This window comes from Cervus elaphus, chromosome 1, assembly GCF_910594005.1.
Source record: "Cervus elaphus chromosome 1, mCerEla1.1, whole genome shotgun sequence".
NCBI classification, from domain to species: Eukaryota; Metazoa; Chordata; class Mammalia; order Artiodactyla; family Cervidae; genus Cervus; species Cervus elaphus.
Window position 1 is genome coordinate 7,326,920 of NC_057815.1, and position 15,419 is coordinate 7,342,338.

Genomic DNA, 15,419 nt, shown 5'->3' on the forward strand with positions numbered 1-15,419 from the left:
CCCAGTGCACCAGGCCGGAGCACTTTGTCTCATGCATCCCACCTGGGCTGGTGACCTGTTTCACCATAGATAATATACATGCTGTTCTTTCGAAACATCCCACCCTCACCTTCTCCCAGAGAGTTCAAAAGTCTGATCTGTACTTCTGTGTCTCTTTTTCTGTTTTTGCATATAGGGTTGTCGTTACCATATTTCTAAATTCCATATATATGTGTTAGTATGCTGTAATGGTCTTTATCTTTCTGGCTCACTTCACTCTGTATAAGGGGCTCCAGTTTCATCCATCTCATTAGAACTGATTCAAATGAATTCTTTTTAACGGCTGAGTAATATTCCATGGTGTATATGTACCACAGCTGCCTTATCCATTCATCTGCTGATGGGCATCTAGGTTGCTTCCATGTCCTGGCTATTATAAACAGTGCTGTGATGAACATTGGGGTGCACGTGTCTCTTTCAGATCTGGTTTCCTCAGTGTGTATGCCCAGAAGTGGGATTGCTGGGTCATATGGCAGTTCCATTTCCAGTTTTTTAAGAAATCTCCACACTGTTTTCCATAGCGGCTGTACTAGTTTGCATTCCCACCAACAGTGTAAGAGGGTTCCCTTTTCTCCACACCCTCTCCAGCATTTATTGCTTGTAGACTTTTGGATAGCAGCCATCCTGACTGGCGTGTAATGGTACCTCATTGTGGTTTTGATTTGCATTTCTCTGATAATGAGTGATGTTGAGCATCTTTTCATGTGTTTGTTAGCCATCTGTATGTCTTCTTTGGAGAAATGTCTGTTTAGTTCTTTGGCCCATTTTTTGATTGGGTCATTTATTTTTCTGGAATTGAGCTTCAAGAGTTGCTTGTATATTTTTGAGATTAATCCTTTGTCTGTTTCTTCATTTGCTATTATTTTCTCCCAATCTGAGGGCTGTCTTTTCACCTTACTTATAGTTTCCTTTGTTGTGCAAAAGCTTTTAAGTTTCAGTAGGTCCCATTTGTTTATTTTTGCTTTTATTTCCAATATTCTGGGAGGTGGGTCATAGAGGATCTTGCTGTGATTTATGTCGGAGAGTGTTTTGCCTATGTTCTCCTCTAGGAGTTTTATAGTTTCTGGTCTTACATTTAGATCTTTAATCCATTTTGAGTTTATTTTTGTGTATGGTGTTAGAAAGTGTTCTAGTTTCAGAATCCAGATAGGAAAAGAAGAAGTGAAACTCTCGCTGTTTGCAGATGACATGATCCTCTACATAGAAAACCCTAAAGACTCTACCAGAAAATTACTAGAGCTAATCAATGAATATAGTAAAGTTGCAGGATATAAAATTAACACACGAAAATCCCTTGCATTCCTATATACTAACAATGAGAAAACAGAAAGAGAAATTAAGGAAACAATACCATTCACCATTGCAACAAAAAGAATAAAATACTTAGGAGTATATCTACCTAAAGAAACAAAAGACCTATACATAGAAAACTATAAAACACTGATGAAAGAAATCAAAGAGGACACAAACAGATGGAGAAACATACCGTGTTCATGGATTGGAAGAATCAATATTGTCAAAATGGCTATTCTACCCAAAGCAATCTATAGATTCAATGCAATCCCTATCAAGCTACCAACGGTATTTGTCACAGAACTAGACCAAAGAATTTCACAATTTGTATGGAAATACAAAAAACCTCGAATAGCCAAAGTAATCTTGAGAAAGAAGAATGGAACTGGAGGAATCAACCTGCCTGACTTCAGACTCTACTACAAAGCCACAGTCATCAAGACAGTATGGTACTGGCACAAAGACAGAAATACAGATCAATGGAACAGAATAGAAAGCCCAGAGATAAATCCATGAACTTATGGACACCTTATCTTTGACAAAGGAGGCAAGGATATACAATGGAAAAAAGACAACCTCTTTAACAAGTGGTGCTGGGAAAGCTGGTCAACCACTTGTAAAAGAATGAAACTAGGATACTAATATTTTCAAGTAGCATTTCCCAAACTGTTCTGGAAAGTCAACATTCATATGCTAAGAAGACATTATTTAATGTTCCATGGACAACCCCAAGGGAGGTAGGAAGGTCTGCATCCTGTTTCGTTTTTAATTCTCTCTCTTAAATAAACTTGAACATTCCCATGATTAGGGCGTTTTGAACTGTGCATCTCCAATTGTGGACTATGAGGGGCTTCCAGAAGTTGAGGAATAGTTTTCGTCATTGTAACACTGTTCGTGTCTTCTTAAGTATAAGCCTGGCCACAGCCTTGTTTCTGAAACTTCATCTCTTTTTTTGTTCTCTGCTTTGATTGATACAGTGTGTTAGAGATACACATATATAAACAAAAATTAAAAAAAAAAAACAAAAACAAAAATTTAATGTGTCTATTAAGTTAAAATCTCAGTTGAACAAATTTCATCTATGGAGAAATTAAGCTTGAGAGTATGCCCCTTAAAACGGTTTTGATATATTTTCCCCCTCTTTGGGGGAGAGGAAGGAGAAGTAAAATTTCCTACAGAAATATTGCAGGAAAAAAATGCACGGTGGGATAAATCTGACCAAGTCCAGTTAAATTTAACTGCAGATTCACTTCAGTGCCAATAGGGGACAAGCTGTTCCTTCTTCTAATGGTAGCTTCCAAACTAGTATACATAGTTGTAGGACTCTCCCAACTCATAAAGAAATAATTTTTTTTCTAGAAACATACAATAAACAGGTACCTCTGTTTCTCATTATGTTCAACATTGTCTTAACAATAGAAATGAATCAAATGAGGTTTACATTTTTCCTGGGATTTCTCACTTGCTAACTGACTTTCCCTTCTATCATGTACTCTATGATTAACATGGAAACTGAAGACTCATATTGAGAGGTCCCTGAAGCCAACATAGAGTTGACACCAGTTTCTTAACCTGATCACTGAAAAGGACAAACCAAACGAATGAAATAATGTATGGCGAGGATGCTTTCAGCATGAAGGGGGTCTGCCACTCAGCCTTGGCAACCTAGTTGTACTCACCATTTTATTGTGGTTCTAAGATTAGGCTCGCTGACTGTGCTGTCATCTGGAAATATGGTTGGGCATGAGCTATACCTTTTAGTAAGCTTCCTTGGAGATACCTGAAGGGGAAGGGAGATAGAAGAAAATGTCACAGTAAGTTAAACCTATAAAAGTGTGTTTTTTCCTTGGTTAAAATGTCAAACGATAAAGCATTAAGATTTTCCTTATACTCCATGAACTGCTGAGTGTGGCATCACGTGCAGCTCCATGGGAAACCTCTGTACTCTCACTTCCACAGGCAAGATCTGAGAAATGTGGTATAAACTGCTGCTCTTGAAAAAGGACCCACAAATGAACCTGGAAAGCACCTATTATAAATTGCCTTTATAGTAATGAGAAAGCTTTTAGTAAGACTTCAGTGTTTCTTCCTTAAGCAATGAAATGCAGCGGAGATTTCTATTTCTATTCATTTACTACAATAAAATGCAATGCTTTATATAATATCGATGTGAGAGCATTTCATTGCAGTCAATGAACGCCAATCATAAATGTATTAGTTTGGGAGACAGTGTGAGGAAACAAGCGTTTTTGAATCAGAGGCTGGGCATGCCAGGGCTGCTCTATCACTAGTGACCTGAAGGCCATAAATCTCTTTGAGCCTCAGTTTCCTTATCTGGAGGATGAAAGGGTATAGCTTTAAGATTCTCTCACAGCCAAGAAACAGACAAAGCAGCTCTGAGAATTTCACGGTTAAGTAAGACTGCCATTATATTACACAAGGGAGAGCCTCAGAGAATACTTTCCACTCATCTCACAGTTTTATTAATTCTACTCTACATGTTATCTGCCACTCATCATGGCACTCTGCTGCCTTGCACATGCTGCTCTCTGCCTGCAGTGGCTTCTTCCTCCTCCTTGTCCCAGCAAGCTTGACCCCATCGACCTCCAGCAAACCTCAGCCAGCAGCCACACCACCAAACTTCTACCTTTCTGCACACTTACACCTCTGTTTCACCACCTGTTACATGGTCTCAACTGCTTGCCTGGTATCCCCCTCCTAAGTAAGCAAACAAGCTCCTCCAGGTGACAGATTCTTACTGCTCCTCCTCCAGCTGCTGAGAACAGAATCTGGGACAAATTAGGAATCAAGAAGCATTTGACCAATTATTTAAGATCGATTACAACTGGAAGGTAAATCATGCTAATGATACACATTCAAACTATCTGCAGTGGTGCTGGGTAGGTGACAAAGAGCTTTGTCAGACCCTCTAGAGAACAAGCTATCTTTAAAACACTTTAGAAGTATCCATTTATTTGTGAAGAGCCCAAAACACAGCCATAGTCAAATACTAAAACAGCCTGAACTATGTGAGGACAATTCTCTTCCTTTAAGTAAAGGCCAATAATCAAATCCCAGTCACTGTCAGTAGCTCTGAGTAATAGCATTCTTTAATACCACAGAACACAAACAGTTTTAACACTTGGTTTTCTTGGGTTTTGTTTACTAATTCAGATGAGCCTTCCTTCCTTCTATTAAAATAGTTTTCACCACGCTGTCACACTCTATCCATGTCCTCCACAAACGCATCAAAGGTGAAACAAGGAGAAAGTCTAGTCAATGTTTTTTTTTTAAATACAGAGCATTTAAATAAACATTGCCAGTAGCCAATAATAAGAACTATCCAAATGGGTGTATAAGCCACCGTTTTGCTTGTTGCAGGTATTTTATGGCAAGGCCACTTACTCCTTATTAACAAAAAGTTCTACACATAACATACCTGAAAAGTACCACTATTTGGGAGAATTTCTCCTTCAAGCTAGAAATGATTTCAACTGAAACTCATATATTCCTTAAGCCATCTGGTTAATGTGTAATTTCAGAATCTCAAAAGAGACACAGCATGAAAACTGTTCATTCAAATAGTTATATTCTAAATGAAGTTATCTTTTAAAAGGTCACCACTATTAAGAGTATGACACATTACACACAGTAAAAGTCAGTTCTGACTATAAAATCTACCTATGAGGGGAATAAAAATAGTAAGAAAATGCACCAAAATATAGACTAGTTTGTAGAGCTTTGGCTTTGGGTAACATTTATCCCGTTTTTCTCTATTAAAACTTTTTTCTTTATTATGAATTATATCTGTTTATCTTTGGAAATATTAGTGCTGAAACGTTTAAGAAGTTTAATCAGACGTAGCCCTACAGACTACGGGCGCTCATTTAGTCTATCAGTAACCTACAGACTACTGGCTAGATCCTACCAAAGAAATAGTGAACGCTTCTCCAGGCCTACTCCTGAAGCGATTCAAACTTTTGGCATCTACTATTCACTAAAGGATGGCAGAATTAAAGCCTCTGAGCAAAGCCTGGATGTATTAGCTGCCAACAGGTTACTTTCCCCTCATCTCACTTTAAAATTTAAGGTAACTGTCCTTTATGATTAAAGCCTTATCATCACTGGCTCAAAACCTCAATAAACTACACTGACAAAGATTAATGATATAAAATGCAAATACAAAAATCAAACAGCAGAACCCACTCACTGATAGTTTAATGTTCAATGAAGAAGAGTATTTACCTTCATTCAGAGCTAAGGACAGAACAGATGGACTTCTACAATCTTTACAAGAAGGGAAAAGGCTTACTTAGTAGACTTCAGTGTTAATGGCAAAGACTAGAAAATCATCATACTGGAAGACTAATAAGTAACAATCCCCCCCAAAACTTATCATTAAAAGTCAAGCACCTGTTGAAATTCTGCCTCCACCCAAGTGAATCTTCCCATCCTGCCTACTGCCTCTGAGTTTAACCCATCAAAAAAATTAAGCTGAAATTCACTTTTTTCTTCCCCTTTCCACAAGCTTTAGATGTGTTTATTAATAATTATTAAGACTTTAACTTAAAATTTTGTAATATTCTATGCATTAGCGTGGGGCTTCCCTGGTGGCTCAGTGGGTGAAGAATCCACCTGCCAATGCAGGAGACGCAGGTTTGATCCCTCAATCAGGAAGATCCCCTGAAGAAGGAAATAGCAACCCACTCCAGTATTCTTGCCTGGAAAAGTCCATGAACAGGGGAGCCTGGTGGGATACAGTCCCTGGGGTTGCAGAAGAGTCATGTCTGACTTAGCAACAAAACAACAAGAAGTGCATGAGTGGAAACTACTCCATCCACATTACTGCACGTTAATGGCCAATGTGGCAGGATGAGTAGTCTGAACAGGATTCTTATCAAGGCCTTAGTAGAAATGTGCAGTATTCTAATTGTAGGTATAATAGAAAGTACTGTCTGAGTCAGTATCATTAACTATACTGAATTAAAACTTTTAAACTGAGAATTTACATTCAAAGTATAAATCCAACTTTGAGTGGACCAACCACAAATCTACTTCTTTTCCCACCTTCTTTCAGAGATATCATCTCATTAGAATTAAAAGTATTTTGTCAAAAAAGCTGTACCCAAGACAGGATAAACTGCAGATGATTTTTGATGTTTGAAAGATGAAAAAATGAGATAAAGGAGTAGTAACTGACATGGCATAACAGAGGAAGCACAACCTTGGAACTACAGAGTGACTGGGCCAGGAACAACAAAACCAATCTGGCTTACAGAACCCAAGGCAGGTTCAAAATTCAGAGACGTGGTCGCCAAATCTGTGCAGTGAGGTCTATCAGTTAGCAAAGTGATGCTTCCAATTAGATCTTAACAGACAGCGAGGGACCATCACATGTTTGAGGGAAACCTCCAAGAAGTCACAGATCAAAGCAGGGAGAAGGAACTGATGGGAATGATAAAAATCCAGGAGCAAATAAAAACTTAAAAAAAAATCTTCAACATCTACAGAAAGATGAGAAATTGCATCAGTGAAAAAAAGAATGAAAGGATGGAAGAGAACTCTAAAAAATAAGGTAGACAAAACAATATATTCAATAGAAGGATTAGAGCAGAGTCAAGGAAACCTCCATGAAGTAGGACAAGAAGACAAAATGGAAAACAGAAGGGGAAAAAAATCTGTACAGAAATATTGCTCTAAAATTTTCAACATCTAACAGGAATCCAAAAGAAAAAAATAGAAAATACCAAAGCAGCACACAAAAAAATTCACTAGAAGAAAAGATGTTCTGCATGTTTAAATGCCCCAATAGCGTGACAAGGTCTATACCAAACCATGTTATGAAATTTCAAAACCCCACAAAGACAGAGGGTACTACAAAGTTCCACAGGAGGAAGGAATGGAGAAAAGACTAACTTGGTAATATACAATGTATCAAATTCAATAGATTTAAGAGCAACACTGTAAATGAGAAGACAAGAGGGAAATGTCTCTAAAACTGCAAAAATTAGTTTCGACCTAGAATTCTACACTGTATCAAATAGAAGGAGTTTCACAGAGGCTAGGTCTTTATAAAATTTTTGCTCATGTGCCTTTTTCCAGGAAAATGTGCTCCAGTAAAACAGGACAGAGGGAAACAGAATCTAGGACATAGGCGATCCAACACGAGAGAGCAGTGATGTGAGATCCCAGGTGACTTCACATAGATATCCCAGGAAAACAGGCACAGAGCTAGTCCAGGAATCATTAGTATGTAGGAGGTAGGAAGACAAAAGGTTGGCGAAGAGTGTCTCCAAGAAGAAATGGAACAGATGTGGTTTTCTGGATGGTAAATATTTTTGATAGGCATGTGACAAATGTTACAACATTTGGGGGAAAAAATAGCTGTTAGAGTGAATATAGTCAGGAAATTAATTCCACAGAACAAAAATGAAGAATGTGAAAACAGGGAGACTGGCCAGGGAGCTACTCAACTATGTTGGGCTGTGTGAGATCATGTTTGCTAGAAAAAGCAGAACTGGATTATCCTGAGAAGTGTAGAAGTGCTCAGATTTCATTAATATTGAAGAAAAAGAATGAAAGGTGTATAAGGAGGTGGCACAGAGAACTATATGGCTCAGCAATGAACAATACTTGCTTAGTCATAATAAAGTAAACAGTGATTCCGATTTAACAAAAACTGATGCATGTAAAGGGACCAGAAGGAGGGAAATAAAATCACGGTGGACGAGGAGGTTAAGCTTTCACCTGTTGTGCCAAGAAGTCAATGGACGGTGCTAAAAATTAAATTACCTATTACACTTTTATTACTTTGGTTAAAAACTAAGATAAAAAATTTAAGGCAAAAGAATTTAAGGTAGATCTTTATGCTATAACCATATTATTGAAATTTAACTTAAATGTCAGGACCCTTAAAAAAAAAAGGGTACTACTAAGTCAAAAACCTTTCTGAATATACTTGATAATTAGGAACTAGAGATTCAGAAATTTTATAAATAAGAGGTTAAATGCTAACAGTATTGGATCCATCATACTTTTTAGGAATCATGGCAGACATACTTTTAATTAATCAAACTATTGATTTCTTAACTTTTCAACTATTTACTCACATGGTTTAAATGGTTGCTCTTCCTCTTTTCTCGCACTAAGAATAAAAAAAAAAACTAACTGATGAATTCTGATAAAACTACCATAGACAAATAAGTCACTAATTATCTGATGGATTACCAATATACACAATGAGTTAAAATTTCATTCTGTTTTTTAAAATAACTTCCAACAAAATATATAATTTAAACCACCCAGCAAAATGAATCCTATAAATAATATTTAAAAACTTAGTTTTACTATTTGACTAATACTAACAGATGCTCTGTATTAGGTACAAATCAAAGACTCTCCATTTACAAAAGAAAAGGACAAAGCAAATTAGGCCAGGTGAGATATTTAGCTGATACCAGCTGCACAGTATGTAGTATTTTCTAGTTCTACATGTACTTTAGTCACCAGGATTAACAGATGACAACTCCAAGTTCCAGTTTCTGGTCAAGCACCCGTGTCTCTGGAAGCATCCCGAACCACTTATTGGTCACCCAACTTAAAAAATACAGGTTCTTTACACACTGAAAAGTAATCTATAAATTTTAACATACGTGCTGACCTCACTGAACATACATCGACAGCACATAGAACTGTTTTGCTCCAACAAAGGCCAGAAGAATATAAGCTCAAAGAGGGTCTTAGGCCATACACTTTCCCATGGCATCACAAGCACGAATTCCTTTAGACTGAGGAGAGACAGGGGCATGGGAGAGTGTTTCTTTTACTCTCTCCACCGTCTCTCTACAGTGTGAGCAGCTCAGGAGTCTGGAAAAGACTGAGAAATACAGTAATCCTAACTAAAAATAATTGCCTCAAGGCAAAGTACACACACTTTAAGAAAATGCAAACTAGAAACCCCAGGAGCTCCCAGGTTGGAGAACATGTGGTACACTCTGGGCCCTGCCCCCATGCCTGGCCCTCTTCCGTCTGGCTGTTCCTGAGACAGACCCTTTGATAAAAACCAGTAATCTAATGAAAATAAAAGAGGAAAAGAACCCTCTATTTTTTACTGTGCTGCATTACTTCAAATATTATAGAACGTTCACTTCTGGTATTCCTGCTCTCATAAACAACCGAAAAACCTGATCATATATGGCTTTTTAGCAAATAAACTAGGATTTAACATATATTAAGGAAGACAAGCAGGCAAGACAAGCAGGAGTGCAAAAACTTCTGATTCTCATCTTAAAACAAGCAGGACACTGGAAATTTACACAAGGTTTCCCACACTGAGGATAACCTTCTGGAAAATCCCATATGGCAGGCACATTGGTCTGATTACCCTGACCCAGCACTACATCAGGATGAAAGAACTTTGAAGAGCTAAAAGTTCTTATAAGAACTTTTAAAAGAACTTAAAAATTCACATGAATCTGGATGTGAGAGAGGTTCACCCGGTTGAGCACTGTGCAAAATGGTGCCGAAATCACAAGCCTCGACTCCCATACATAACAACTGATTATGAAGACCTAACTGTGACCTAAACCGTGTCATTCATCTTTACCTCATGTGCTCTTGGAGCGAAAGGAAAAGGACAAAGTAGCATGGAAAAACAGACCACAACTAAATCATGTGGCAAGCTGACTGCTGATAAAGAAATAGCAAAGTGTATAAACAGATGGTCTGGGTGTTTTTCCTCATTAAAACAGTGACACCTAAATGAAAAATGTATCATCACATATTAAAATAAAACATCACATATTAAAATATTATCACATATGAAAAAAAAAATTAAACCATTCTAAGTGCTTTTCTGTATCTTCCTATAATACACAAAACAAAAACAGTTTTCAATCTTTTTCTCAGGGGGGGAAAACACTGTCTTACCGTCCGTTTCAGATTTGCTCCGGAAAATTGTGCTTGCCCTTGGGTGGTCAAAAGGGTTTGATTCCAAAGCTAAGTCTGCACAGGAAAAAGAAAAAGGTGTGACAATTTAGTTGAGTAGAAAAAGACATGACTTTTAAAACAGCTACACGCTGATTTTAATCAAGTTTAATAGTCTTAAGAAGAGCGTTTAGTAATGACAAGAAGGAAACTGTAGTAAAGGCAACAATACAAAAATTCTATTGGGAAACAGAAAAATTGTAGAAATTCTCCATATATGTGGAATAAAACCAGGGCTATGTCTTAGGCTTTTTTTTTTTTTAACTTGCACTTAATCTATGCCACTTTTAGGCAAATCATGTATGTGATTCCCCTCCTACATATTGATTAAAAATTCAGTCACCTCTCTTTAAGCTGATATTACTAGCACATTTCAAGAAGTCTCAAGAAGCAAGTTATGCTGTAGTCACTTACTATCAGATACCAGATCAATCAAATATGCTATAACCAAATGAGCTGCTTTTGGCAAACGTTCTTCAGACAATCTAATGGCTAATTCCAACTACACTCAACAAACCAACTCATTTAGTTGGCTGCCGTTTATCTAGGGGCTATTCATCATGGCAGATTTAAGAGGATTACATAAGAGTTCAATGTTCTGATCCATAGGAACACTTCCAGGATAGTGAGTTTTAACTTTGCCCTCTATTTCCAAAGCTAAACTCTCACTTCTTCCTTTCATGCTGCATGATTAATAGAGGGCTTCAGTAACAGTATTTCCTGGAGCACATCAAAGGGCTGCTTGAAAAAAATTTTGCCCATACCTACATAAAAAAGGTGGGTCTGCTGGCAGTTCACCTTGCACCAAGGTGGGACAGTCTTCTATTTAGGCAGAAATATCAAGCAAGCACAGGCTGCCATGCTGGACAGTAAGGTTGTTGTTTAAAACAAACGTAAAAGCCCTATGGGCAGTTACTTAGTGAAGTCCACCTCAAACCAATTAAACAATCTTTTAAGAAACTGGACCAAGATTTTTAAAGAGCAACAGTTAAGGCAGCATTTCCCAAACCACATAATAATTGGCCTATTTTTAAAGGGGACTTTGGTGGTCAACGTGATTTACACATTATCGCTGAGAATCAAAAGAATATACACATTGATATATTAAAAACTAACCATGTGTTCCCCATCCCGTATGGCAAAAACTACTACAATATTGTAAAGTAATTACCCTCCAACTAATAAAAATAAATGAAAAAATAAATAAAAACTAACCAGTCCCATAGTGAATTCTGTCTGACCCAGCATTTAACAAATGTTATCTACCTAGAAGCCTTTTCTTCCCCAAAGAAAGAATTTTGCATGAACAGTAATTTGGGACTTCCTGGTTTAATGGGAATTTAATTGTTACTGCCAGCACTAGAAATTTACATAGCTAAACCGACTGCTTTGTTCTTCGTGAAAATTCCTTCACTGCATTTGGAGTTTATTAAGCTGTTTTTGGAGAAAATATTCTACTCAACAGTTTTATGTAAAAGACCCATAAAATTATTTTAAAGTTTTTTCCCCCCTACAGATTTGAAAAGTGGGACACTGGGAAAATAAATTATTTCAGTTATACACAAAGTTGACAGGCACAGACTTTCGACCTAAGGCTTCTGAAAGGATTCATGACTACTTACTTGTACCAGAAAGTAAACAGACTACACTGGAATCTAAAAAATAAGCAGAAATGCTTGCAAAGTAGCCATATTTTTCATCAGGGTTTATGGAATGGTAAAATTTAACAAGAGTCAATGGAAGTCCAGGGAAAATAAGTGTCAGGATCAAAGAGAAGCAAGCTTTAACATACACACACACACACACCCCTGCCAAACACACACACACACACACACACACACACACACACCCCTGCCAAACCAGGGTGTGTTACAGGTATGCTATGATGTGCTACTACGGATCTATATATAGAAATCAAGAAGGCTGGGATAAAAGAAATGACAACATGCAGGAAAAAAGTAAACTTGCCCAAGTGATCAGAAAAGAGCTGGCACTCCCCCTACCCTACCCTAGAGGTTTCAAGGGTGGGCACATGCCCCAGAACTGACTGACAGATCACAGCTTTCCTGGAACTTTCCAAGAAGCAGAAGAAGGCAGAGGGGTGCCCTAGGACCCTTAGCTAGTCTGGGGCTGCTGGACACTCCTCTTGCCATCATGAGGGGAAAGGCTTTTCAGGAGAGATCAATAGAGGACAGCAGAACTGAGATAGGCTGTGAGGTCATTGAACTCCTGGGTCAAGTACTGCTTAATTTACTCATTCAACTCCAGTTATATAAAAGTCAATATATATATTTTTTAATTTAAGCTATTCTGAGACATTTTCTCAAACTTGCAACTGAAAGAGACCTGGTTAACCAGCAGTACTGATGATCACAATGAAGGTGGGGAAAGGTAAAAGTCACTTGCTCATTCCTTTAACAAATGTCATGAACAAAAATTTGCATGAGCCAAAATGACCCTATTTAAAAATTAACCCACAGACTTACAACCCTTACTTTTAGTTGTTTTCCTTATACATTAGAAAAAGCTCTAATTAGTGTATAATTTATGTCTTCTTGTTACTAACAACCCTTCTACATCTCACTGTTGCATATTTACTGTTTAATGAATACACAACAGTCCATCAAGCGTTATTCCTGTGCTGGACTTAGCCAATCCCCTATTGCTGGGGTTTAGGTACTTACAACATTCTATTCTTTGATGAGGAAACTTTTCATCTATAGTTATACAGCTTTTTAAATAAATAATGGTTTTATCTCCTTAGCAAAGATCTTCAAAAGTGGGATGTCTAAGCCAAAAGGTTAGATCATTTTCATGGCTCAAGGTACAGTGCTAAACTGCTTCCTGAAGAAGGTGGGGCCACATTAATGTATAATACTACCAATCATGACAGTTTTAGTTCCGACCCCTGCTCTGTACAGTTGAGAGGCGGGGGGGAAGTTCTACTAATATAAATAAGGAACAGCACTGTAGATCTAATCTGTATTTCTTTCGATTACACAGTTTTTACTACTTTCCCATAATTATCAGCATCATTTCCACTTTGGTGAGCTGCCTATCATTCATACATACTAAACATACCAGGGCCTTACTGCTGTCAATTTGCATGAGGTTTTCAGAAAATATTAATCTTCTGTTTACAGCCTATATAACAATTTTCTATACAACTTGCACTTTTTGCCAGTGAAAACTACATCACTATTTTATAACAGACTTGACAGGTAAGCCATTAGACAGTAAACTCATACATACACACAATATTTCTGCACACTCCATTAACTGTTTTGCCAAGAGTCTAAGGAGACGATGAAAAAAACCTACCGTACTCTTCACTGTCACAAAGGTAAGACTGTCAACTCTGAAGCAAAGCATTACCACCCACACTTCCCCTCATCCCCTCTCCCACAAGCACACACAGTAATGTTAGAGGTATTTTGAGAAATTACTGTGCATTTTATATGTGAATTCTTCCTAAAATTACTTCTCTAGCAATCTTTAAGAATGTTTTAACCCAGGAGAAATATTCTTGAGCTTATGATTAGGGGTTATCATTAAAGTTATATTTTAAGACCCATCACTTTTATATTACCAATTTAAATTGCAACTTATTTGACAGCATGATAGACTTATGTGGAAAAAGGATGGCTAAAAAAATTTAAGTTGGGGTCTTAATATAAACACTCCCAGGAGGAAACCTGTAAAATACCAGGTCACTGAACATTACTTTTCCTCCAACCTAACATTCTATCAATCGTGAGATCCATCTCAATTGCAGATGTTAAAAATATGAAAATAAAGGCCACTTAGGACAAACAAGATGCATTACTGAAGCCTAAAAGTGTTAAAATTATGCTGTCAAACTGTCAATAAATGATTTTCCCCTGTCAAAATATCAGAGAGAGGGTAGTGACTAAGAAATCATCTGACAGGAGGAGACTAATGCCAACATACTGACTTCAGTTCAGTTCAGTTCAGTGGAGTCCGACTCTTTGCGACCCCATGAATCGCAGCACGCCAGGCCTCCCTGTCCATCACCAACTCCCGGAGTCCACCCAAACCCATGTCCATTGTGCCGGTGATTCCATCCAACCATCTCATCCGCTGTCGTCCCCTTCTCTGCCTGCCCTCAATCTTTCCCAGCATCAGGGTCTTTTCAAATGAGTCAGCTCTCTGCATCAGGTGGCCAGAGTATTGGAGTTTCACCTTCAACATCAGTCCTTCCAATGAACATCCAGGACTCATCTCCTTTAGGATGGACTGGTTGGATCTCCTTGCAGTTCAAGGGACTCTCAGGAGTCTTCTCCAACACCACAGTTCAAAAGCATCAATTCTTTGGCGCTCAGCTTTCTGTATAGTCCAACCCTCACATCCATACATGACCACTGAAAAACCATGGCCTTGACTAGATGGACCTTTTGTCTCTGCTTTTTAGTATGCTGTCTAGGTTGGTCATAACTTTTCTTCTAAGGAGCAAGCGTCTTTTAATTTCATGGCTGCAATCACCATCCACAGTGATTTTGGAGCCCAGAAAAATAAAGTCAGCCACTGTTTCCACATCTATTTGCCATGAAGTGATGGGACTGTATGCAATGATCTTGGTTTTCTCAATGTTGAGCTTTAAGCCAACTTTTTCACTCTCCTCTTTCACTTTCACCTTCATCAAGAGGCTCTTTAGTTCTTTTTCACTTAATATATTGCAATTAAACAGGACTGTCAGCATTTTCTGGGCCAACTTCTGGGCTCCAGTTTACTTAAAGGTTTACTCCATTTACTGAACTGCCCTATCACCCCTAGTAGTACAGTATATTAGTTTTATGGCTAATATTACATTTCATGTCTTACAGTCATCCGGTGATTTCATCTGAGTCCACACTTCACACCCTAGCCAAGCGGTTCTTGCCAGCAGATGCTGACCTGGGCTGTCTCACCGGAGGGCACACAGCATGCTCCTGCAACCCCCTCAACTGACCTGCTTCCCCAGTTTCTGACCAACCTGGCTTCCAAACTGCTTCTCAACTTGCCTCTAACTTGGTTCTCAGTCCTGCCTTACCTTAATCCTCAATCAAATGCTGTAATGATGATGACCAAGAGATGATAGACAG

General features: G+C 38.1%; 1 protein-coding gene across 1 annotated transcript in view; it reads right to left on the minus strand.

Moving 5' to 3' along the window:
• LOC122682865 (cyclin-Y-like protein 1) overlaps positions 1 to 15,419 on the minus strand; it is a 37,579-nt gene that overhangs the window by 16,055 nt on the left and 6,105 nt on the right. The window contains exons 2-4 of the mRNA XM_043886194.1: positions 10,261 to 10,335; positions 8,442 to 8,476; positions 3,012 to 3,112 (exon numbers count right to left, since the gene is read on the minus strand). Coding sequence (XP_043742129.1) covers positions 3,012 to 3,112; positions 8,442 to 8,476; positions 10,261 to 10,335 — 211 coding nt within the window. The remainder of the gene's footprint in view (positions 1 to 3,011; positions 3,113 to 8,441; positions 8,477 to 10,260; positions 10,336 to 15,419) is intronic.